The 25,390-nt window shown below is 40.9% G+C and overlaps 1 protein-coding gene across 1 annotated transcript; it reads left to right on the forward strand.

Annotated features, from left to right (window-relative positions):
• Positions 1-14,602: 14,602 nt before the first annotated feature.
• On the forward strand, positions 14,603-24,814 carry LOC149078381 (uncharacterized). The gene is made up of 3 exons (XM_089241467.1): positions 14,603-14,738; positions 16,539-16,807; positions 24,504-24,814. The coding sequence occupies exons 1-3, from the start codon at positions 14,622-14,624 to the stop codon at positions 24,787-24,789; spliced, it is 672 nt and encodes a 223-aa protein (XP_089097593.1). The 5' UTR covers positions 14,603-14,621; the 3' UTR covers positions 24,790-24,814.
• Positions 24,815-25,390: the final 576 nt, after the last annotated feature.

Here is a 25,390-nt window from a genome sequence, read left to right on the forward strand (position 1 = left end):
ATCTTGTATTTTGGGTACAAGTGTCTAGTCCCACATGACGGCTATTTGTATTTTTTTTCGCACATGCGCATTATAAGGATTATTTCTGTCTGTAATTAGCTTCTTTATACAGGGATATTCGAGCGCAGCGCTCATGTACGTAACAGACGGCGATAGCAGCCATCCATTTTGTGAGTGAGAGCGCTAGTTTGAAACGTGTCGATGTAATGTAATATTCTAATCTTCTGTAATATATATTACTAGCTGTAATACCCGGCGTTGCCCGGGGTTTCTTCAATGAAGCTTTTCGGATCACGTGATATCTCCCTCTTTCTTTCAGGGACATACAAACCGTGTTCAAGTTGATCCAATATGGCGATGAAATAAACAAATCTAGATTTAAAGAAACGTAGAAATAAATATATATATTTTTCTTTTTCAAGGGGTGCCAAGTATTTCGATTCCCTCCCCCCCCCCGAAGTTCTAGTTATCCATCTGCTGGTTTCTGCTTCAAAAAATATTAAAACTGTGGAATTTCTTCGATGTACTTTATGAGCCCATATATAATTAATTTTAAAACAATCTAAACTATATGAATTTATGCAGTTAGACAATAAGGAGACATTAATTTTCATACTTGAGAAGATATAAATAAAAAGTTGAAATCAATGTTATTGCATGGATCTCAACTCAAAAGTAGGTCTGGCTAATCACTTCCTATTTAATCTCCTAGGCTTCGTATATCTCTAAGCGAACTCAATATTTCAAAAAACTAGAACTCAATAAAATTTTTTAAAATTATTGATGTGTGGCGGAAAACCCCGCCAAATTTCCGCATTTCTACAGTAAAATTGGCAATTTTAACACTGATTTCTATGAGGATTACCCTTTTCCTGACCCTCGAAGCGATGCTGATGATGATTATGACGTCTATTCAAAAAGCCTCGTTACTGGCAGGATTGAAAATGTATCAAACCATTATAAAGGCATAAACTATTATACATATGTTTAGACTATTATACATACTAACAGAATTAAAGAAGTGACAAACCGTTGTAAAGACATACACACGTCTGAAACGCATTGCTAGGGAACCACGGTAACCAAAGTAAACGTTCGGAAAGTGATTGTTGAGGTCCAAAAACCATTGTTGCCCGACAGTTTTTTGCCCATTTGCCCTGCTCTGACGAAATTTTAAAGTAGCCTATCGTTCAAGTCGGGTCCCATTTGGTATATATGCAAAATTTGGCGACGATTAATCTTCTAAAATTGTAGATTTGTATAGAGAGAACGAATGCACGCACGCACGCACGCACGCACGCACGCGCACACACACACACACACAAAATCAATTTTATATATACAGATTTCTCAGTATGGCACAAGAAGGGTCCTTCTCAGAAGCTGCCTCGTCATCATTTTCATGTGAATGAATATATTATAGCAAAAATGGCTTATAGAAACACATCCGAACACAGCATCCATCCATGAAACAAGAAAAAAGTTACAAATTGCAATGTGACTTATGTGCATGGAAGTACAACACCATCAAAAATTTGCATCATCACTAAATAAAAAAGGGGTATGGAATCTCTGTAGGAGCGTCAATCAAGTTACACCGATGAAATCGTGTAAAATCCAAGTGAACAATGCAGAATGCCGCTGCAAAATTTTCTGCAATGAATGAATCATGAATGAATGCTCCCGGGGACGTTGTCGACCTTTGTCGCTGCGAGCAGGAGTTATTGATTTGTGTGCCCAATTACGTTTTGAATTGATACTTTTGTGAGTGAAAATATCTACTGAATTTTTCTAGGGAAGCTTCAGATGAGCCATGAATCAGGCAAGGGAGCCACCTGTGGAAAAAATTGAGAACCACTGGCTTACCGCAAAAGTAATGAGAGAGAGAGACGGGGTGGGAAAAGCAAATCATTCAGGCCGAACAAACATATATTTTGGAATTTCAAAAGACATTTGTTCACTTTCACTTATACAAAGAAAGGGGAAAAAATACATATTGTTACGTCGCGCCGCCGGGTCACTCGTCGAACCTCTTCTCACCAGACCCGTCCCGTCGCGCGGATCTCTCCAGGGTTCTTCGCCGAGGACTTGAACATGGGTAGACAATCACACGAACGAGGATTCGAGAACAAATACTCGCTTTTATTTACATGAGCTGCTAAAACTACGAACGTCTTCCGAACGTCTTCTCCCTTTGCGTTCTACTACCCGAGTCCATTTTGAATCTCGTTCTTCTATTATCACAATCGCATGCCACGCGAACCTTGCATGCGTTAACCAAGCCTTTTCAAATTCTACCCTTCGTAACATTGCCCCCCTCCTCGAAAGTTGCACGTCCCGGGCAATGCAGTCCTCAAATCGGTGAGTCCTCCGTAGTCCTTATGGTAATAAGTAAGTCTGATGACATAGACAACCTTGAACTTCAGTGTCCTTTGAATCCACATCACGATGATGTCTAGTCTCTTCCTAAGACGACGGCGTCCTTCCCATGAGGTCTGAAGTTTCGGACATCGTTTCTTCCTGACACGGTGGCGTCCTTTCCATGAAGTGTGGAGTTTCTGACATCCTCCTTTCCGACGTCTCAGACATCCTTCTTTCCATCGTTTTGGACACCCCCTTTTCCGGAGCTTCGGGCACCACTCTTCCTGTCGTTTCGGACGCCTTTCTATCCGTCGTTTCGGACGCCTTTCTATCCGTCGTTTCGGACGTCCTTCTTTCCTGCGTTTCGGATTCCAAAGCCAGACAAGGTCTCTCTCCTTGAAGTCGTGAGATGGGGCCTTCACATCGTAGCAAACTCTCATCTTCTCGGGGTTGATGTCGATCCTGTCTCTGGCGATTCGATGCACATCCTCATGGTGCTCCCGGAATTTTTTGACGTATTCTTCCATACGAAGAGGAGCGTCTTGCGGTCGCCCAAACAGCAGGCCACTCGACAGCCGAAGATCCCATCCTATGATCATCTGTGACGGTGAGAATCCACTGGCCTCGTTGACGGCACTCCTATAGGTCAGCAAAAGCAGCAGTAACTTCGAGTCCCAATCTTGTTTGTATTTCGACACGAACAACGAGAGGTGATTCAGAAGGGTCCTGTTGAATTTCTCCACCATCCCATCGGATTCCGGATGAAGCGGAGTAGAACGTGTCTTTTCCATTCCCAGAAGTTTGCACATCTCAAGGAACACCGCTGACGTAAAGTTTCGTCCCTGATCGGAATAGATCATCATGGGTACTCCGAATCGAGACACCCAATTCCGCACCAATACTTGTGCTAGAGTCTCGGCCTTCTCATCGGGAACAGGAAATGCTTCCGTCCAATTGGTGAAACAGTCCATCACCACAAGTATAGACTTGTTACCATCGTGGGTTTCATGTAACGGTCCTAAGATGTCTAAGGCAACTCTCTTGAATGGCGTACCAACGTTGTAGCGTTGAAGTCGGCCACAAGTCCACTTCGGAGGTCTTTTCCGGGCGGCACAGGTGTCACAGTTCTCACACCACTTCTCCACATCGGTCCTGAACTTGTCCCAATAGTATCGCACACGAATCCTCCGTACCATTCTGGTGATGTCGAAATGTCCATCAGTCGCGCTTCCGTGCGACCCTTTCAAAACTTCTTTCACACGGCCTTCGGGTATGATGAGTTGCCGTCTGAAAGTCTTTCCAGCCTCTGACTCCCAACTGCGGTAGAGCATGCCGTTCCTCATCTCCAAGGAGTCCCAGAGGGCCCAATATCTCTTTGTGGTCGGACTGGAAGGAACGACGTCTTGCCACCCTGGTCTGTTTCTAGTGGATTCCTTCCAGTGTATGACCACTCGTACGTCCGGATCTTCCAGTTGTGCCTTTCGAGTGTTCTCGTCACTCCAAGGATCGTCACTTAAGTCCTGAGACTGTAGCTGCCTCACAATAGGTTCTGCAGACCTGTATTTCCTTTCTACCTTGAGACAATGACGGCAGTTCCGTGGGCATGGTTTCCTCGATATGGCAACGGCATCTCTCCGCGATGCTCCCTCACGATACTGGATCCTTCTCTTCCGGCTACCCGGCCTTCTCAAGAGAACGGCTCCGATTCCACCATCGTCCATGCTCCCGTCGGGGATTCCTGCTTCTGGAACAGCCATCAGTTTCCGCTGAAGGACTTCGTCGTGACAACCTCCAAGTAGGACGACGTTTTGTTCTTTCATTTTAGACAACTGGTCACTCAGAATGTCTAAAGACAGTCCATGCTTCTTCAGGAAGTCCAGTCCGAGGATGCCCGCGTCCTGGATGTCGGCTGCGAAGACGGCATGACGATAGGTGACCGACACCAACCTCGCTGAGACTTCCAACTTTCCACGCACAGTCACCTTCTCTCCCGTGACTGTCTGTAGGGTCAACGACGGTGCCACGTACAGAATTCGGTGCTGGAATCTTCGATCCAGGTCTCTCCAAACGATTCTGACGTTGACTCCGGGGTCGATGTCCATCTGGCATGGAAACTCAATTTCCTTGCACAGTCTACGTTCCCCACCATGCCGCTGTGAGCCATGGTACACTCGACTTAATGCGCTTTCTTCACAAGCAGCGGCGATGGTTTGCCTCACACCGTTGACAATATCCTCCTTGAGAGCAGCGATGGATGTGTTGACAACGGCGATATTGGACTCCATGCTAACTTTCATCTGGACCATCATCTCCATCAGCTGTTTGAACTGTTCTCCCGTCTCGTTCTTCTCCATGCTCATCTTGACCATTCAAGTCCATGCAGCGTCGCTCTTCTGACACCAGTTTTGTTACGTCGCGCCGCCGGGTCACTCGTCGAACCTCTTCTCACCAGACCCGTCCCGTCGCGCGGATCTCTCCAGGGTTCTTCGCCGAGGACTTGAACATGGGTAGACAATCACACGAACGAGGATTCGAGAACAAATACTCGCTTTTATTTACATGAGCTGCTAAAACTACGAACGTCTTCCGAACGTCTTCTCCCTTTGCGTTCTACTACCCGAGTCCATTTTGAATCTCGTTCTTCTATTATCACAATCGCATGCCACGCGAACCTTGCATGCGTTAACCAAGCCTTTTCAAATTCTACCCTTCGTAACAATATATTTCTTTTTAATTTTGTTACAGAGCGTAATTCAAAAAAAGTTGAATAGGGTTGTTGATCCATGGATACTGATTGCTGAATGTAATTAGCATATTCCCATAGAGAGTGTGTAAACATCAAATATTTAGATTGGTATTTTATGAATAATCGAGATAATAGATAATCTATAATGCTAATCGAGTTCTTCCATTGTGTGTGTGTCATTCTTATTACTTCCAAAAGGACGATCGATTTATGACGTGAGTTTCTAGGCGCACTAAATGATTCGTTTTAGTTGTTTTCGTCTTGATTGACGTTAAAGTCATTCGTCGTCGCTGAGTGAGCAAACATGGTCAAGGTATACAAGTTAGCTGCCTGGAATGTAAGTTTACTTAATTGAGCAATCCTTTTTTTCCGTAAGTTCAACCATTCACATTTGTATGTGAAACATTTCAATTTTTTTTTCTCGTTGAAATTAAGGGCAATAAGCTGCCGCTCTCCAGCAATAATGACCGTGCCCCCTCCCCCCCCCCCGTCTTTCGAGGCTATGTCCGCCTATGCTCCAAGTTGATATGAAAATGACATTAAAAAAATAGTTCTGGAAAAAAGAAAACGGCAACATCCATTTTTTAAGTATTGTATGCTCTCCAACATCTAATGTCGCGTACTGAAGGAGAAAGGGAGGGTAAAGGAGAGGGGGGGGGGGGGGTTCCGGATAAAGTTGTGAGGATAATTCAAGAACTGCTGTCAGACAGAGTTCATCAGGTTCGCGTAGCCAGCGTGATGTCTAGAGAATGTCAGGTGCCAAGCGGAGTTGTCCAGGGATCGGTGTTAGGCCCGATCTTATTTACTTTGTACACTTGCGATATTACTCAGGCTGTGTCACCCATCTCTCTATTGCAATTCGCTGATGACGTGAAGTTATTCTCTCCAGTGGAAAACACTAGGGGCTTAAGAATTGCATGCCAACAACTTTTCCAGTGGAGTTATCAGTATAAGCTACCTATTTCATCATCAAAAAGTGGATCAATGCATTTAGGTAGACGCACCGATCCTGAATATTACCAACTAGGCAATGAAACGTTACAGCAATTGGATACATGCGTGGATTTAGGTATTGCAATGAGCCGCATTCTGGATTTCACTGATCATTATCATGGCATAGTCTGCAAAGCTAATAGAATTTCATATATGTTACGTACGGCATACCGTAAGTGTGATGCGCATACGTTGTCATATGCTTTCTGTGTGTACGTTCGCCCGACTCTGGAGTTCTGTTCGGAAGTATGGAGCCCTTACAAAATCAAGGACATACAGCTCCTCGAAAAGCCACAGAGGTCGTTTACTAAACGAATACCTGGCATGAGCGGTCTATCTTATTGCCAGAGACTTCAATTTCTGGGTTTACACTCACTGGAATGGCGTAGAATCGCTGCAGATCTGAAGATGTGCTACAAACTAGTCCACCAAATTGTTTATCTACCATCGAGAGAGCCTTTCTTTGAGATCATAGATAGGCGAGTTAACCTACGTAGGCATCGCTTCCAAATAAGAATACCAATGGCTAGAAGAGATTGCTTTTTCCACGGATATTGATGCCGTGTGGCAAGAATATGGAACAGTCTTCCATCAGAACTTGTATGTGCCTCCTACGCAAGATTTGCTTCCACTATTGGGGATTTCGACCTGGCTCCGTATGCGAAGTGCTTCCCGTACTGACTATTATTATTATTTTTTTTTCTTCCAGTATAAGTGCATTTCATGCCTTCTGGGGGTTATTATAAATAAATAAACAAAGAAAATGGGATGAAAACAATAATCAATGCTGATTCTTAACGGCGCTAACTGTTGTGGAAATTGGGCAAAAATAACGTTGAAAATGGTACGCACACACCTATAAGACGCTGCATACCCCAATGTTGTTTTTTGTTTTTATACTACGCATAAAGCTGCTCTTCACTCGGAGAAAACATGATATATTTGTGTAACTTTAAATATTTGATATTCTATATGATTCATTTTCAGTTGCCCTACATATTTGACATAAGCTCCGATGGTGTCCCGGTGTCAGGAGCTGCATTTGATTTGTGCGAACTGCTGGCTGAGAAAATTGGTTTCAGGTGAAGTATTCTAATTATGAAACACGCAAATTTTTGCTCCATATCATTGCTACTGTCAAGAATACTTTCATTCGACGCTTTCCACGAGGAGTGTCCGAAAAAGAGAAGAAACTTTTTCTTTTTTAATTGCAGATTCCGTTTCTAATTCAGAATAAATTGGCTTTAACTCAGCTAATGCCTATTTATTATGATTAACCAGTTATACAGTCGAACTTGGTTAATTCGAAGTCCCTGGAAAAAGTTCGATTCATCCAATTAACCTATCTCGTATCCGTAAAATGGCTACAAATTGCAACTTAAGCATCACTATTAACAGAGGATAATAATTACAAATTTAATAAAATTTGACCGTCAGTTACGAAACTGTTTCCCAGATTTTAGTAATTGATAATCGCAGAAAAAAATTCGCGTTCCGATAATTTCCTTACCCTTAAAAATAACGATAAAAAGTTCCAGAGATTTTTCGGATGGCACACCTTGACGGCGAATGGTATTGATCCATACGTTGAACCACGTATTACTATCAAGTGGTAAACATTCGTAATGCACTCTAGCTGGAAAACGATAAAGTAAGCATTAAATTGTCAGAGCAAAACAAATAAAAATTTTTTAGAAATAAGCATTATATTGGTATTTTCCTATATTAACAATTTATATTTGTAATAGCTCACTCGTCACATATATATATATATATATATATATATATATATATATATATATATATACGAAAGAAACGAAAAACATTCATTTAAGGTATATATATATATATATATACCTTAAATGAATGTTTTTCGTTTCTTTCGAACACTTCGTTAAACACCACATTTAGCAAAAAATATGAAAGGAAAATTATTTTCGCCTTTTATAGGTAAATCAAAAGCTGAAGGTGAATGTTATGTTGCATATTGTTAATTTAGGTACGAACTTAAGCAGCCAATCGGTAGACATTCTGGTGAGAAATTAGATGATGGAAATTGGACTGGAATGCTGGGATTGCTGCAGAGAAAGGTAAATTATTCGAACGAAATAATGTTTGGAAGCTTTGATACTTTCCGTAGTAACATTTGTACCAATATCACAAAAAATGAAAGTAAACCTCTACACTGCACGTGGTTTTCATGCATTGGAAAAATTAAGCAATAAATACTTCGAAAACATTTTGAAAGCTCGATGAAAATATCTTCCCGACCTACCGGTGAAATCGTCTTGCCACAGTGAGCAACAAATTTCAAATCATACGGATCATTCATAAGGTCGTAACACTTGATAGAACATTTGAAATACATATAACACAAACTTTACTGTACAAGAGATATGCATTGCATCCGCAAAGATAGTAGTCTTGAGCGACCCGTCCCTAAAGGCATACGCTAAGATTATGATGATCGACCGTCGGGAGAGCAAGCCCGTCCCTTAAGGGTCTCTCTCTTCGTCACTTTACGCAAAGGGCTGGTAGAGAGGTGGTTTACACCAAATTTACTTTCCGACTTCATTGAGTACAGTACAGTTAAATTAATTAATCGTATCTTTGCAGTCTGCCTTTTTATGGCCACTTCGTCCTCACTTTTTGCATTTGACTTCGCTTTTACAAGCGCTACGTGGGTATTGTCCTCGAATGCGTTCAACTCAGTCTTCACTAGTTCTTCCTTCCCCACTTCTAATATTATGACTTCATTTGCGAGTTTGCATTGTTAACTCTCAGAGCATAATTTCCAGCTTTAAGCTAAACAATCATTTTGTCCATTTCCCCAACTTGGTTTGTCTCTGTCCTATTCTAGACATCTCGTCCTTAGGTTGTACTGCAGTTTTAAATATTTTTGATACACTCAGTGTCGCCTCCACCGTCGATCAACTCTATGTCCGTTCTAGATGACTTGCAAGCCCACCTAATTTTCCTTTTAAAAAGGCCTCCTCCCGGGGTCTCTGACTGCGACTTTTAGGTACGTAATTATGATCTTAGGCAATGAACATACACCCTATGTATAGGATGGATAACGCGGCCTGGACCACGTGAAGGTTGCGGTCGGCTTCTCAAGTCGAGATTGATTAACTTAATTTTTAATTTTCTGGGGCCTTTCGAATCCACAAACAAAAAAAAAAAAAAAAATAAATCAAAAGGATAAACTTTTTGCTTTTTGAAGATAAAACTGTAGCAAATTGCCCATAACGGCAATAGACCGGGATCCGAAATTTGCGACTAAATTCGTAGCGTTTCACTTAGAACAATTTTGTTCTAATCTTGGAATGGCGGAGTCGTTAACTTTTGCGCAGGCACCAAAAATCCGTTTCCATATTCCATCCTTCCACCTGCAGTTACTTCCACTCTGTCGGTGAATACGGTCGTAAGTAAAGAAAGAATAAAATTCAAAAAAACGAAAAAAAAAAAAAAATTGAAAAATCTTCTTTTCTAATTATTTATCCCAATTTTCTTAGGAGGCGGATTTTGCTGCATCCGTTACCGCTAAATTAGATCGATGGATGGAATTTGATCTTTCTGATCCTTATTATGTTGATAGAGCCAATTTCATTGTGGTGAAACCAAGTTTATTGCCTAAGGACTACGTCTTCACTTCAGAATACGAATACAATGTAAATGAGAGACACTATGACAGTTGTTTTATTGCACACTCACTGTGCGAGACCATTGGCAAATGGTCAAACAAAGTTCATGATTATTGTAATCATAACTAACGAACTGCTTCAAATGAAGGCCAAATGTGTTTGCCATGCTATAGTAACTCGATTTTATTTTTTTTTAAGTGGAGTTATAATTTTACTAGCTGTATTACCCGATGCTTCCAGGGTCTCTCTCTCTCCCCCCCCCCCCCCATGAAGTATCAGTATTGAAAAAGTTTCAAACCATTGTAAAGGCTTATACATATCTGAAACGCGTTGTTTGGTATGTGTGTGACACACACACACACACACACACAAAATCAGTCAACACACGTAGTCACTATTCATACAGACAATCAAATATTACGATGCACAAGATTTTAAATAATAAATGTCATTACGAAATAATAGAAATAATCCCTTTCATGCTGCGTGAACTTGAAACAGATGACAAAGAAATCAACATCAAGTGGGTCAAGGGCCATTCCGTTATTACCAGAAATGAAAAGGCGGGTGAACTGGCTAAAACAGCGGCCCTGTCAAATCTTTCCTCTCAGCTATGAAAAAATCTTGCATCATGAAAACGAAGCAAGAGGAAACGATGGTAACGTGGTGAAATTTGTGGTGTGCAACCTCCAAGGGGAAAAACGACCAAATTGTTCTTCCCGAATGTGCAACAGAGACTCAAACGGAAGTTCAATCATTTATACAAACTTACCTAAATTCTCTCAGGACATGCCAGAATCAACGAATATCTTTTCAGGTTCCAAAAAAAAAAAAAGCATGCCTCTTCTCCTATGTGTAGCTGTGACTTTACACAAATACAAACTGTGGAGCATGTTATTTTCTTCTGCTCTGATTTGGACTCAAGCAGATACGAACTTTACAAACATATCATTGCTAAAGGCGGTCAGTGGCCGCCAGAAATAAGAACTCTCGTTTCAGATGAATATTTTACTGTTTTCGTACCTGTGCATATGAGCAACTTTTTCTTCCTAAATACATGTATTTTAATTAATTTGGTGGGCGTGGGCGGGAGCATGTGTGGTGTAGCAGTAGTAGGTAGGTCCTCCAAAAAATGGCTCGGGGATCCATGATGTTCTTAAGTCAGCCACCTCGTTGGGCAGTTTGCCTGTTGTGGCGTTGTATTTATATTTGTATTTAAAAGTCCCTCAGAGCCCATGATGGATGGTAAAACCTTTGTTTAACTAGGTTTTTGAGGCCCACCAATGACTTTTAAATGTTTATTTTGTTAACCGTGGTTCCCAAACAGTGCGTTTCAGGTATGTTCATTCCTTTGTAATGGTTTTTCATTTCTTCAGTGCTGCCAATACAACCCCGGGCACAGCACTAGGTGTTACAGCTAGACATAAACAAAATTACTCTGGTAGAGCTGGGATTTAGGCTTTAGGGACTCCATACACACGCGCGCAAAGCGTACGCGAAAAATCACGTACGTATAGTAACGTTCGAGTGGCATCTGCCTAACTGGTGAGCTGTTGATATCAGGATCTATTCCCCTTACAGAATAATATAATGAACCACGTCCAGATAGAGATACATATAAACATAACGTCACGTTTCAATCGCTTTTGCTTTGGTTTCACGGTGTTTTCCCATGATATTCCTAGAGTTAGAGCTCATTAAATTGTGACAGTTTTAACAAAAAACAGATAATTAACTCAATTTAAAAATATTTCCGGAAATTCGAAGAAGTATTTTCACTCCTGAACTAAATTTGGAGGAGCGAAATTTAACTCTGATTCATGAATCACGCATCAGATGTGTAATGGGGGAATACTGCATGAAGGGAACGTTTTAACTTTGGTCGCGTTTGACATTCCGACTTATCCGTTGACATGACCCTTACGTAAGGAGCATTCCCGTATTTTGCCTTTCCCGACTTTTTTCATTTCGAAAATGAAGAAGTATCGCAAAAATGATAATAAACGTAAATTACACATTATTTGTGTGGCATTTTATGCTTTATGGTGAGTTAGTCGCGATATAGCGCAATCTGTTAAGGAAATTTTGAACTATTTTTAATTTCTTTTTTTAATCACACGAATTTCACCAACTCTAAGAATTGTAATACGGAACAATGCGAATCCCCTAAAAAACCCGTTCCGTTAAAATTAGAAAATTATTTTGCATTTTTTTAGTATGACTTTGCCTGTAGGATATTACCTCTAAACTGATGTTTCGGATTGCAGGTATGGATGGCATTCGCTTTATCATTGTTCGCATCGGCGATGGTCTTGAAATGTCTGAATAACTTCAACTATTTGGAAAGAAGAAATCGTCGAAATTCGTGGATAGAAGAACTGTGTCAGGCAATTGGCGAAGCGGATAGCTGAGAATAATGTAGCATCGAATAATCAGCATGCTCATGTATAACCAACGTCCTTTGCCTCTTTGATCACATCACTAAGGCTTTGGGTTAGGGCAAAAATGTCAGTGTTGTTTATCTCGATTTCCACAAAGTGCTCGGTCGAGCCCAACATGGTTAACTCTTGAAGTGTTTACCCGAGATTGGAATCGGAGTCAACTTGCTGAATTTGATAGAATCATGGTTGAGAGATAGGTCACAACGAGTTATGGTGTTATGGTGAACGGGTGTCAAAAGTGGAGTCCCTCAAGGAAGTGCCCTTGTTTCCCATACTTTTTTCACGTCTTATCGGTAAAAACTTTTATCTACCGGGGTATTGAAGTAAATTTTTAACAAATTCGCAGATGACGTGAAACTAATACGGGTAGTCGTGAATCAAAGCGATAGGGAGTTGCTTCAGACAAACCTAAACAGGATTGTGACGTGGCAAATGAATGGAGCATGTCTTTTAGCGTTGACAAGCGCATGGTCGCTCATTTTTGTTCCAAGAACTCACGTTTCACTTACGAGTTGAATGGTGCTATTATTCCGGATGCAACTAGGATCACCGATCTGGGTATTCTTATTGATTACTGGTGTAGGTTTTATGCGTTCAACGTTGGTCATAAAACTGAATAGAATGCTCGGTTTCATTCTGATAAAGGTCTCTTCGCGTTCTCCTTCCACTTTTCCGGGGCTTAGTTCGTCCTGGATTGGAGTACGCAGTCAGGTTTTGGAGACTTACTTACAGAGGGACATTAACTTGGTCAAGGGGCTGCCGAGAAGAGTCACGCGTGTTCTTGATAAAACACGAGACTTAAGCTATGAAAATAGACTTATTTTAGTTAGTAAATAGTTTAAATAGTTTTATGTTTGCATTGGAAGAATGCAGATATCTATGCTTTGCAAAAGCATTTAAACTTTTCAACGCGATGGATAAAATGAACCAAGAGTTATTAATGCATCGTCAATCAACTGCTTTGACAAGGGGACATCAGTATCTATCGGTAAGGGCCATGTATTTTAACGTGTATAAAGAATTCTTTTTTGTTAAAAGCCTTTTTTTGCACACGAGTCCCTAAAATAGAAAGGGGGAGGGTCCTCATGCATGGATAGTATTATGCAGGGTGTTCTGTTGATGGAGCGACAAACTCAGAGGGTTGTTAGCAGGCATCAAGAGGAACGAAAATCGCAATGGAAAGGTGGTGTCGCAAACCACGTTGAGAGGGTGAAAATCGCGAAAAACGCATGCAGGTTTCGACGTCACGCTGAAACGTCAAAAAGCATAATAATAACTACAATAGGATTTATTTGCTTAATTATTGCAAGAGGTGTCGGAAGCGGCGGCCACTGACGTCATTGCACAGTCTACAACGACTTAAAAACGATTCTCGGACAACTAACTGCTACACGTGCTTACTACCGCAATTGCGCTAATTTACGTCGTCCGTAGCGTGTGACGGTATTCCAGAGCAAGCGTTTTGCGACGCTGCTTACGTCAGATATGGTGAGCGAACCCACGAACGCATCTAGCGATCAAATGACATCCACCTCTCGTCTCCTCTGGACTCAAAGCATGCATGCTCTAAGGTAGAGTAATGAGCAAATGCTCAGTATTTATTATCGTTATTAAAGTTCCATGTAAACACGTTTGTTTCAATGGAAACTATTGCTTTTTATGCTTTTCTTTGCTTATTAATTCAGGTTCCTAGCATGAGTTCCGAATACGCGCATTTTGAAAGTGAACCGCGATCCTCATGGAACCTATCTTTTCCTAGAATGACAGAAATTGATCAGACCTGAACATTCAACCGCACGAGTGGCACCGTGGTAAGATGTTCGTCTTCCACTATGAAGGTGACCATCAAAGTCCATGGGTTCGAATCCACGCATAGAACGTTATCAGCAGGTTCCTTACCTACAGATCCTGGGTCGACCACCGATGGATGGAGCCTTCATTTCCTCACCCATCCCTTCTGGTTGGAAATTGCCGTACGGCGATATATAACCTGAGTAGTAGACATTCAAAGACCTGGTGCCCCCCGATTTTTACGTCATGGCGACAAATATGGGTTATTCGCTGCACTGATTAACGAAAAAACGAGTGGCACGTGAAATTCTGAATCAGGTGGCCACTATTTTAACGTAGTTTATAAAAAAACATTGGCATTTTCTTTTCAGTTCTCAGTTTCAGCCATTATTATTCAATTTCACTGCTTACGTATTTTGGACCGATTATACCGGTGTATAAATATGTTCGGAAATATATATGAGTATCCTCTTTACTTATTTTTCTTTTATTGTAATCGAAATTACTTTATTTTGTGTATTTATTAACAGGTTCATTCAAGAAATTTACAGGCTCAAGAGCTAGTGTTTACTGTTTCTCTCGTTTTGGATAATTTCGAAGACTGTAATGGTCTTCGGATACCTTTGCGTATTGCTGTCGTTCGTTATGGCTCCTTCTTACGAACAACCTATCCGTACCTTACCGGAGCTTCAGGAAGCCGTCCTTGCTGGAAAATATCACGTGCTCGTTACTTGTGGATCAACAATACACGAGCGTTTTATGGTAAACTGATATAGACATTATTTATTCCCGACAATTTCTTCAAAAGATACCTCGATGCATTGCTTGTATTTATTTTTGTATTTTTTTTTAACAGAGATCATTAACACTTGAAGTGCTCACATCATCTATCGTCATGCATCACAGTGCAGTAGCCTGCTTCTCTGTTCTCTGACAGGTTAGCTTGTACTATACAGGATGGGCGAGCATGGGATGGTGTAATGTTCGAGAGTGCCCCCCCCCCCCAGTCATTAGTGTGTCGGTGACAGCGAGTTCGAAAGAAAACTTTGTGTTTGCATCACCCCTTTTATTCGGTTGTATTTGTTTTGCGACGTCTGGGTTTGATTGCCATCCATTTCTCACAAACGAAAACTATATAAGAGGATTTTTTTTTTCGCTCTCATAGAGGGAGAACTATTTCTCCGACTATTCGAGCATACAACCGGACTTGTCCCGTTGCCGAGATCTTTTTCCAGCCCAGCATCATGGCAGAGTCTCGAACAAAGTTAGTTTAACGGATGTGCTGAGTGCTTATCTAGGGCCGTGTCTTATTTTACAGTGCTGCCATCTATATTCCAGAAGTGAAGTGCAATGACTGAATTATTTGTCCCGTTGTAAACCTGTTGCTCTCGGTGGCTGCGATTTTTAACTTACTTTAACGAGCTTTAAAGCGTACTTGCAGTTTACTCGATCGAGCCTCTTGCAAGTCACCAATATCTTGCAAGCCTTTGGGTCTTTAGGAAAAAAGTATGATAAGTGACTTGAATTCCAAGTTTCTGTGTCTTCTGAGAATTGTTCTTGCACTTTGCAATCACACGAGAACTCACATATTTGTTTACCACGGATTTATGCAAGAACCACGCAAAAATATTCTGAAAATACCTCCCGCGTATACCAGTGACACTAAAACAACACCATTTACGAGAGATCACTCACTTAAATTAAGCAACTAAAATTAAAATAATCCTCTTCAATGTAGTACGCTTTGTAAGCTGATGTCGTCTGCGACAAAAAAAGTAGCGTAGTCAGGACCTTACGCAGAAGCTTCGAGACCACGCCCACTGAACCAAAGAAGCAAGCGCAGTATCAAGGAGATTAAACAACCCTTACTATATAGCCCTGAGTCGAGACCCAGTTTTTTGCGTGGCAGTCTAGGCTTTACACACTTTAACTACATCTGCTCTTGAAAATTTCACAATGAGGCGGTTTCGCTGATACTCGTCAGATGGCTCCGAACTCCTACGATCATCCCACGTGGAAGTCCATGAAATCAAGTTTTGCCCCCCCCCCCCCGTATCGTCGCAAACAGTTCACCTATTCTACTATCTCAGTACCTAAGCTTTTTATTTTCAACCTTCTAACGATCAGGGACTTGATATTGTATCCATATGACAGTGGAATAAATTCAATCCAGGTGACTGTTTCTTAAACCTCTTTTTTTTTCCTCATTATGTACAGGACACCCTGTATATAAAATAACACGTCCTGACTGACTGATTCATCATCGCCGAGCCGAAACCATTGAAACTATAAATATGAAATTTCGTCAATAAATGTATTCTTAAGTCAGCCACCTCGTTGGGCAGTTTGCCTGTTGTGGCGTTGTATTTGTATTTGTATTTGTATTTCATGACAAAGATTCACTAAGAAAGGTTTATTCGAAATTCGGCCCCCCTAAGTAAGGGTAGTCCATAAGATAACAAGCCTATCGGTTGTTTTTCTGATGTTTTGTAAAAGATATTTTTTCAAACTTCTTGTACAGTGTAATCTCGGTTTGGTGTAATTCACGTTTTTTCTTTCCAGAAAGAAAAGACAGTTGGTTACATGAAAGTGTTTGGCGACGATTTGAGACGGAATCCGCAGAATGCCTTAAAGAAATTCGATCCCGTGGGAGATTTAGACAAAGTAGCAAACGGAAAATATGCCAAATTTGTTGTAGATTCTCACCACGCAATGATGTTACATTCTCGCAATGACTATCGCTTTCTCAGGTCAATAGATTCAGTGGGGAATGTATTTGTTTGCTTGGCTTTCCGCAAAGGGTTTAAAAGAATTCGTCACTTCAATACAGTGTGAGTTTAACCATTTAAAATGTTCATATCACTTATAAACAATCTGATTTGACGTAAATGATTTAAAGTTCTTACATTGGCGTATATCGAGGGGTGAATGAATATTTTCTAGCTTTCCCGTTATTGCTTTTATTTGTTTATTCTTTTATTTCTCTTCATTTCTATAGAAATTTCTTAATAACTAATTTTTCCTTTACACCTATTTTTCTTCTTTTTATCTGCCTTTACGGAAATTGCAAAGCCGTTTTAAAGGCATCTGAGGTACAGAAAACATGGATAGGAAACCTAATCATTCAAACGATTCCAATAGCTCGAAGAAGAAAATAAATTTGCCTTTCCCTAAACAGGTAAATCAGTCAATTCATTCATATTGAGTCACGTTGCGACGGGCCTTCTGTAATCACTGACAAGCGCCAGTACAACCCTCTTTATGTTATTACGTTTTATAAAACTATCTTTCATTTGGATATCAGTCAGGACTTTAAACTATTGGAGGAAAAAATGAACGATGTCTAAGCTTCAATTGTTCGCCCTTTTAGATTGTCAAAGCAAAATAAATTTAACATGGGAACCTATGACAACAGTTCTAGTGAAATCTTCTTCTTCTCAGAATGCGAATTAATCGACTTTCATCCCCTCACATATCGAAGTTCTTGCAATGTGGTTGGCTTAAGACATAATATCCTCATAACGGTTTTAATTCTTCAAATGGATGGGTTACTGGAAAGGTTTCTTAAAAATCACAAGTAAGTAGCCAAGTGTTGCAAAAAAATTAAAAAATTAAAAAAATATATGCTAAGAAGTTTTATTTAAAACTGTCTTTTTTATAAAAAAAAACTAGCTTACCCGTCGCGCGTTACTGCGATCTCAGAAGAAAGGAAATTCAAGGAAACTCGTTATGATAACATTCAATTTACAATGTTGTCATTTTTAACTTGTATGTGAGCTGATCACATACAGTTGTCCAGTGGTTTGCAAATTCAACGGCAATTTCAGTGCTGAATGCACTGTTCGACTACCACCCAAAAGTGTTGCCGCAATTCCAGATGATACAATTGCAAGTGCAATTTTATTCCGTGATCGTATGGTTGCCAAAATGATTGAAATGTGAAAAGTTTTGCCTATACCTCCGGGCGCATCTATGAAGTACAATCCACCGCTCTTTGATTTGTAATTGCTTGCATGATTATGTCATATACAATGCGTTGGTCTGGAACCAATTTTGGAAGATTCTTTTCAACAAATGTACCCAAATCATCGACATCGAAGTGTGTTTCACGTTGCAAATCACGATCATAAGAGTCATTTGCAGATCGATTTGGTGCACACATTCCCAACTGCACCAATCCTTTGTTAGCGATTGCCAAACATATATCCTCGATCGAAACCAACGCCTCGTTATAGCATTGAATTTTACCTAGCGTTGAATTTTTAGTCACTCACTGTATTTTTATTATTTACACTGATCAAATACAACTACAACGCCACAACAGGCAAAATGCCCAACGAGATGGCTGAGAAAAAGATGCCCATAAAAATATGGATGTCATATATTTCAAAAATATAGCAACCCAATTAAAAATGCAATTAACAAAAAATTATTAACAATATATACACATGACAAAATATTATACAATGCCCATAAAGAATGCTTATGGTTGTCTTATTCTAAGTATGGACAGAGCTTCTCGATTTACCCCAACATGTTTATAGTATTTATTTTTAAATGTGTCAATTGTGTTGCAATTTACTACTTCCGGGGGTAAGCTATTCCATTTATTAACAACCCTATTGGAGAAAAATTCCCTGCGACACCATAACCTTGCATTGTCCCTCACCAATCGATACTAGTGTCCCATTGTGAAAGCAGTCGATTGGCGGTGTACTAAAAGTTTATGGTCCATCCTATCCATCCCATTGAAAATTTTGAACACTTCGATCATATCTCCTCGACACCTACGTTCATCCAATGTAAACATATTCAAAAAATGAAGTCTCTCTTCATAACTTAAGCCCCGTGTGCCAATAAGGACACGCGTAGCTCTTCTCTGCACCCCTTCAACCAAGTCTATGTCCCTCTGTAGGTATGGTCTCCAAAACCTTACAGCATACTCCAGTCCAGGACGAACTAAGCCTCGAAAAAGCGGAAGAATGACTTTAGAAGAACGCGAAGAGACCTTTTCGAAAATGGGACCGAGCATTCTATTCGATTTTTTGACCACCGCTGAACAATGTTCAGAAAACCTAAGCCGCTCGCCAATCAGAATTCCCAAATCGGTGACCCTAGTTGCATCCGGGATAGTGACACCATTCAACTCGTAAGAGAACCGTGGGTTGTTCGAACCAAAATGAGCGACCATGCACTTATCAACGCTAAACGCCAGGCTCCATTCATTTGCCCATGCTGTAATCCTGTTTAAGTTGGTCTGGAGCAACTCCCTATCGCTTTCATTCCCGATTACCCCCATTAGCTTCACATCATCTGCGAATTTGCTAGTAATCCCATCGATACCCTGATCGAGTTTATCGGTAAAAAGTGAAAAAGTATGGGGCCAAGGACACTTCCCTGAGGAACTCCACTTGTGACGTCTGTCCAACCAGAGAATTTCCCGTTCACCATAACTCGTTGCGACCTATCTCTTAACCACGATTCTATCCAATTCAGCAAGTTGCCCCCAATTCCAATCTCGTGTAAACGCTTCAAGAGTTTACCATATTGGATCGGGGGCGCGGTAGCCCGGTCGATAAGATGCTCGCCTAAAGTACCAAAGGATGTTTGAGGTGTCGCGAGTTCGATACCCAGTTCGTCCTTGTCAGAAAACTTTCCTGACACAGGGGTACAACAAAAAACGGCGACTTGACCGCAGCAAAAATTGCTACCGCAGGGAGTCCCCCATCGAGGGGTTAGCGCACCAACCTCTCGATGAGTATGAAAAACAAGCCTGCCGTTCGGAATCGGCAATAAATTGTAGGTCCCGGTCTAATTAGCCCTCGTGTGCAGAAAATGACCGTGGTGCGACAAAAATGATCAAAATGACCATATTGGATCCGATCGAATGCCTTCTGGAAATAAAGGTAAACAACATATACATTTTTGCTTTTACCCAAAGCCTTAGTCACGTGATCATAGAAGCAAAGGAAGTTAGTTACACATGACTTCCCCTTCCTGAACCCATGCTGATTATCCGACAATATATTATTCTCGTCTATCCACTTCACTAACTGCCTTTTGAGGATAATTGATACAACAGTTCATTAGCACATTCCCTGACGTCCCTGGGATAGATATCATCTGGTCCTGGTGCTTTGCTTGCACATACATTTCTTAGAAGATTTAGGACCTCCACGTCTTTTACTTGAATATCGTTGAAGGTTTTATTACCCCATGCAACACCCGTATACCGAATATCATTATCTCCATTAAAAACCGACGCGAAAAAGTCATTGAAAGCACTACACATGCCTACATTGCTGTCTAACCTAGAGCCTCCTGTCGAGAGGGGGCCAACTGTCCCCTTACATCCATTATTGACGTATCGAAAAAATGATTTTGGGTCAGAGATAATGTTATCTGCCAACCTAGATTCAACTTCCTTTTTACTATCCCTTATCGCTCTTTTCAACGCTCTTCTTTTATCAGTAAACAATGATAGGTCACCTCGTCCACTTTTATACTCTGTGAATGCTCTTTCCTTTTCAAGATAAAAGTTACTCACGCTATTCGTGAACCATAGAGGGTGCGATGCACAAATACGCTTTTTTCGAACAAAGGGTATGACGTCGTGAAAAACAGAGGGCAGCTTCGTACTAAATTCTTCCCATTGACTTACCACCCCTACTGATTCCAACCGATCTTTGAAAACTTCCGCTAACCTTCCTCTCAAAACATCAAAGTTAGTTCTTCGAAAACAAGTCAGTCAACTCAGTCTTTTGTTATCAACTTTACCCGAGGAAAAGTTATAGTAAAATCTGACTATACGATGATCACTGGAAGAAAACTCTTCCCCCTCCGAAACATGTTCAACAAGATCCTCAGAACTAGTAAGAACTAAATCCAAAATAGCAGTACCCCTAGTGGCTTCTGATACATGCTGATACAAAAAATTTTCGAGCACAAACTTAAGGAAGTCTCTTTCATACTGATCTCTAGATGAAAGGTTCTCCCAATCAATACCCGGGTAATTGAAATCCCCTAGTATGAGAACCCTCTTACGCTTACGCATGTAGGAAATTTCATCATGCAATTTGGCGATGTAGTTTGGATCCCTATTCGGTGGATTGTAACAAACCCTTAGAAGATTTAGAAAAGGGGTAAGGAGAGAGTAAAGAGACGTTATAAGCAATAAGTTTATGACGTCTTTTGTTCTCAAGCTCAACCCATATATTTTCAATATCACTTCTCTGCACGTTACTCTAGCCTTCAAACATGATTTCACGTATATCAACACTCCACCCCCTTTCCTATCAGATCTTTCTCAAAAAAGTATCGTATCCTGACATGTGTAAGAAAGATTCATCCCCATCGTTTGCCCAAAATACTACAATGGCTATAAGATCCAGGCCCCCCACAACCATCATAGTTTCCAAAAAATCTTTCTTATTACCCAAGCTCCTGGCATTTATAAGCACACATTTTAATTTGCCCGGTGATACAGTGTCAATCCAGAAGCCATCCAAGTCAGAGGTGGGTAATTCCCCGTCAGTACTGTTGTGATTATCATTCACTAACCCGCATTACCGACTACGTGGTCTGGGAGTAAAAAACCTGACCTAAGACTATCGTAAACCTCCCAGACCCCCCCCCCCACTCTTATTTAGATGGATCCCATCCGAACGAAGCCATCTATCGGTAAATACGGGAAGCTCCAAGAACGTGACCCCCAAGTGAGGAGCAAATGTCCTTCAGGCCTATATTGAAATGGTGGATCCTGCTCCTATACCCCCTAATACCCCTTGGCAGCACTGGAATCACTGCCACATCTGAACCCCCCTCCCTATCGGATAGTAGTAAATCCCGATACTCTGCCAGAGACTCACTAATATTCGCTCCTACCCGATTTGTTCCTACCCACAGAATTTTGGCCGCAGGGGCAACTTTCGGCGATGAAAAACATCTCGAACGTTGCAAATCTTCCCCAGGAAGACAACAGCGTTCGGAAACCCCGGAAATCCCTAAACACACTGTTCCCAAGTTCCCTAACCATAGAATCGCCGATGATTAAACCCCTATCACTATCCCCCCTCTACCTCATCCACGACCATCCATTCGCCCTCTAAACTGCCGTTGTTCGTGGAGATTGCTTCTTCATCAACAGGTGGCTCGACGACCAGTGGTTCCGTTATAACCGGGCCCTCCAGCACCCTTAACTTTTTCCCGTAAAGCTTCGACCTCGAATTAACCGATATTTCGCTGCTAAATTTCCGGGCTCTATTCATAGCGTTCGGACCCATGCTTCCCAAGCAATGTGGCACACGAGGAATTGAAATTTACTGGATTGACTTCTGAGTGTCCCATATCTCTTTCTGTTAGGAGGAAATGTGAATTTTTTCGAAAACGGTTACATTGTATGAGTGACGAGGTGCTTGATCTTATTACGGATATCCATTTTTACAAGACGAATCACACATTTAGTCGAAGCGAATCCGAATAATGTCGAATTGCATTTAAGACCTATCGGGTTGCCACTTCAAAATTAATTAAGCAAACCCATTTGTTGTGAGTGACATTGAATTTGCGTAAATTTCATACAAATTTTTCCATGAAATTAGCATTTTTAGAAATTAAAAGAGGTCTGATGAGTATCCTAGCATCTTTTTGAAATTTGTTCCAAATTAAATTTTCTATTACATTTAAAAAATTAAATTTTTGGAAATTTTATCCCGATTTTACACCTGGAAAACACTTTACAATAGCAAAACTGTGGGAATGAGCGCTAAGAAAACAACTAAAAGCGGCGGGAGGACTCGTACGCATTCAATAAAATAGTTCTGTCTAAGCTTCGGGAATGTTCGTGAGGAACCGAGTGTACTGAATCTATAACCTCGAAATGCCGGGGAGGGACTGGCTTTAGTGTCATCTACCGGATACACTTATAACTAATTCATCGAAACGAATTGATCAGTGCCGCCATCTGTTTAAAGTGAATATATAATATATTTTGTTTGGTTTTTTTGTTTTAGATATATCGCAATATCTCGCGGTACTCCTTTGCCGATATCGTGGGTGCCGCGGTAAATATTGAACCGATCCTAAAGCTTAGAACACTTTTGTATATTTGTTTTTCACAAAAAATTATATACATTTACAACCATGGCAAAAATCGCACTACTAGTCCAGGATGGCTAAGAAATGACTCAGGGGTATGCACAAGCCACTACGTCATATTTAGGATTTAGGAAGAATTATGTATTTTATTGACCCGATGTTCAAGACTATGGAATCTCCAAGAACTTTAGGCACAACATCTCTTTCGAAACAACTGCCAAACTTAATTCAACTCACAACCCTATTATTTTCACCATCGATATAACTAGACCAAAGGATATTCCATATCAACTGTTTACCAAGTCTCCACCAGGAAGATTAAGGCAAAAGAAAACAGATTTGGCATTTCTGAAGAATTGCGGGACAAAATCAGACTAAAAAACCGGATCCGGAAACTCTGGCAAAGATTTAGAAGACGGTCTGACAAAACCACTTTAAACAGACTAGAAAAGGAAATAAGACAAGAAACAACTGAATATGTCAATGAGAGATTCGCCCACTTCATCGAGGAAGCCACAGCATCCGACGGCTCACTTTGGAAGGCGTGGAAAATCTGTAAACGAAAATATCCAGTGGTGAACTGTGGGGATCCAGTGTATTATTACTAAAGAGCATGTTTCGGCCCAGAGAGCCGAATGTCCTGTATAATTGAGCCAGACAGTTATATTTGAAACCGTGTGGCTGACACGGCCAGCAGAGCTCGCTCGTATGTTCTCGATTACCATTACCTTTTTTTGTCTTCATCGTATTAATTGCGCAAATAAATATTTTATTACGTTCGCGGAGAGATTTCAATATATTTGTCAACATCATCGACCCCCCTCCTTTCTACCGCCACAGAAGAAAATTACAAACGCACAAGGCCAACTGTTGTATACAAACGAAGAGAACTGACGAGTGAACTGTTTACACAAAACTTTGTCATGATCTAATCTTTTATTGATTTAAACATCTCTGATTAGTGTCTCTCGATTATGTAAAATTTTATAATGCTGGAGTTTTGGGGTAGCATATCATCAGCTACTTCCCTTAAGACCCCTTGTTTTTCGACTGTGTTGTGTTTTATCTCGATGAGCATTCATTTCGCAAAGATTTGTAAACATTATTCTCCTGGCTCTTTCATTCTCTACACATACATACACTATACACCTCACACACATGAACAAACTTGTCTTTTTCCTTCACATACCACCCCTGGTGATCTGTAAGTCCAGCCTGCAAGGGCTCGGCAGCGAAGGAAACGTTCAATTCTGGTCTGGTCTGGAAGAATTACGTATGCAATTACTGGGCGGTCGATAGTTACCACCTTGCATAGATATTAAATTTTTCTTTGCGTAATGAAAATTGTTCAGGAGTAAACCTTGTCGTACCGTTACTACAGTTTCTTTTTGCTTGGAAATTATCCCAAAACGTGCTTTGTATCTTTGATAGCATTCATCGCCTGACCAGCGCAGGGCTGTTCGACAAATGGTTGGGTGACGCTGAAACTCGAGCTCGTATCCGGTTACTGAAAGAAATGGATGAAGCCTCTTCGTCAAATAACTCTGAGTCGGACGTTCGTCCTTTGAAAATCTCAGACGTTTCCATTATATTCAAGGTTCTGATTGCAGGCTACGTCGTCGGTTCCTTAGTCCTGATCGCCGATAATATCCATTACTATTATTATCGTTATTTGCACCTTGGCGCAGCATCTCATCGTTATTCGTACGAGCGCTAGGCAATATCTTACATGTTCATCAAGACACGTAGCGTTTAAAAAATGCTCATGATCCCAGAACAGTGAAATTTGTGTATTTAATTGTTCACAATTGGTTGCATCCACTGATTTTGTGTATTTTCTGGAATAAACGAAATGCGTAAGAGAAGATTGTCTTGTGATCATTATCTTCAACAATTTGATAAGGGACCGTTCAAGTATTACGTAACGGGGACGTTTCTAAGACAGCAAACAAAATTAACCCAAAAACAGCCGATAGGTGGCGCTGACGTATACAAGTCAAAGAAAAGATACGCAAATAACGAACAGAATGCCTCCAAATCGTTTATTACAGCCGTATGTGTTCAACATGACCACCACATTGCAAGCGAGTCACAAATCCAGCAACGTCAGAGTGCAGTAGGTCCGCGTACACGGTTTACAAGGGTGAACTGCTTGTGGATTACAAGCGCAAGTTCTTATAACCGTCTCACTTGCATACTTCCACCGAAGTCACTCGTTCTAGCGCCACCTATCGGCTGTTTTTTGTTATTTTCCCAACGTCTTAAAAGAATTCCCGTGACCTAAGCGATTCTAACCCAGCACTACATTACTCATCCGT

Source organism: Pholcus phalangioides, unplaced genomic scaffold (assembly GCF_987345545.1).
Source record: "Pholcus phalangioides strain wild (caught in Gottingen) unplaced genomic scaffold, Ppha-v1.0 ptg000014l_1, whole genome shotgun sequence".
Lineage (NCBI taxonomy): Eukaryota > Metazoa > Arthropoda > Arachnida > Araneae > Pholcidae > Pholcus > Pholcus phalangioides.

Excerpts from the sequence above, each read along its gene's own strand:
- LOC149078381 (XM_089241467.1), top strand. The coding sequence starts at position 14,622 with ATGGCTCCTTCTTACGAACAACCTATCCGTACCTTACCGGAGCTTCAG. Across the intron at positions 14,739-16,538 it reads CAATACACGAGCGTTTTATG|AAAGAAAAGACAGTTGGTTA; the intron begins GTAAACTGATAT and ends TTTTCTTTCCAG. Across the intron at positions 16,808-24,503 it reads ATTCGTCACTTCAATACAGT|CATTCATCGCCTGACCAGCG; the intron begins GTGAGTTTAACC and ends TATCTTTGATAG.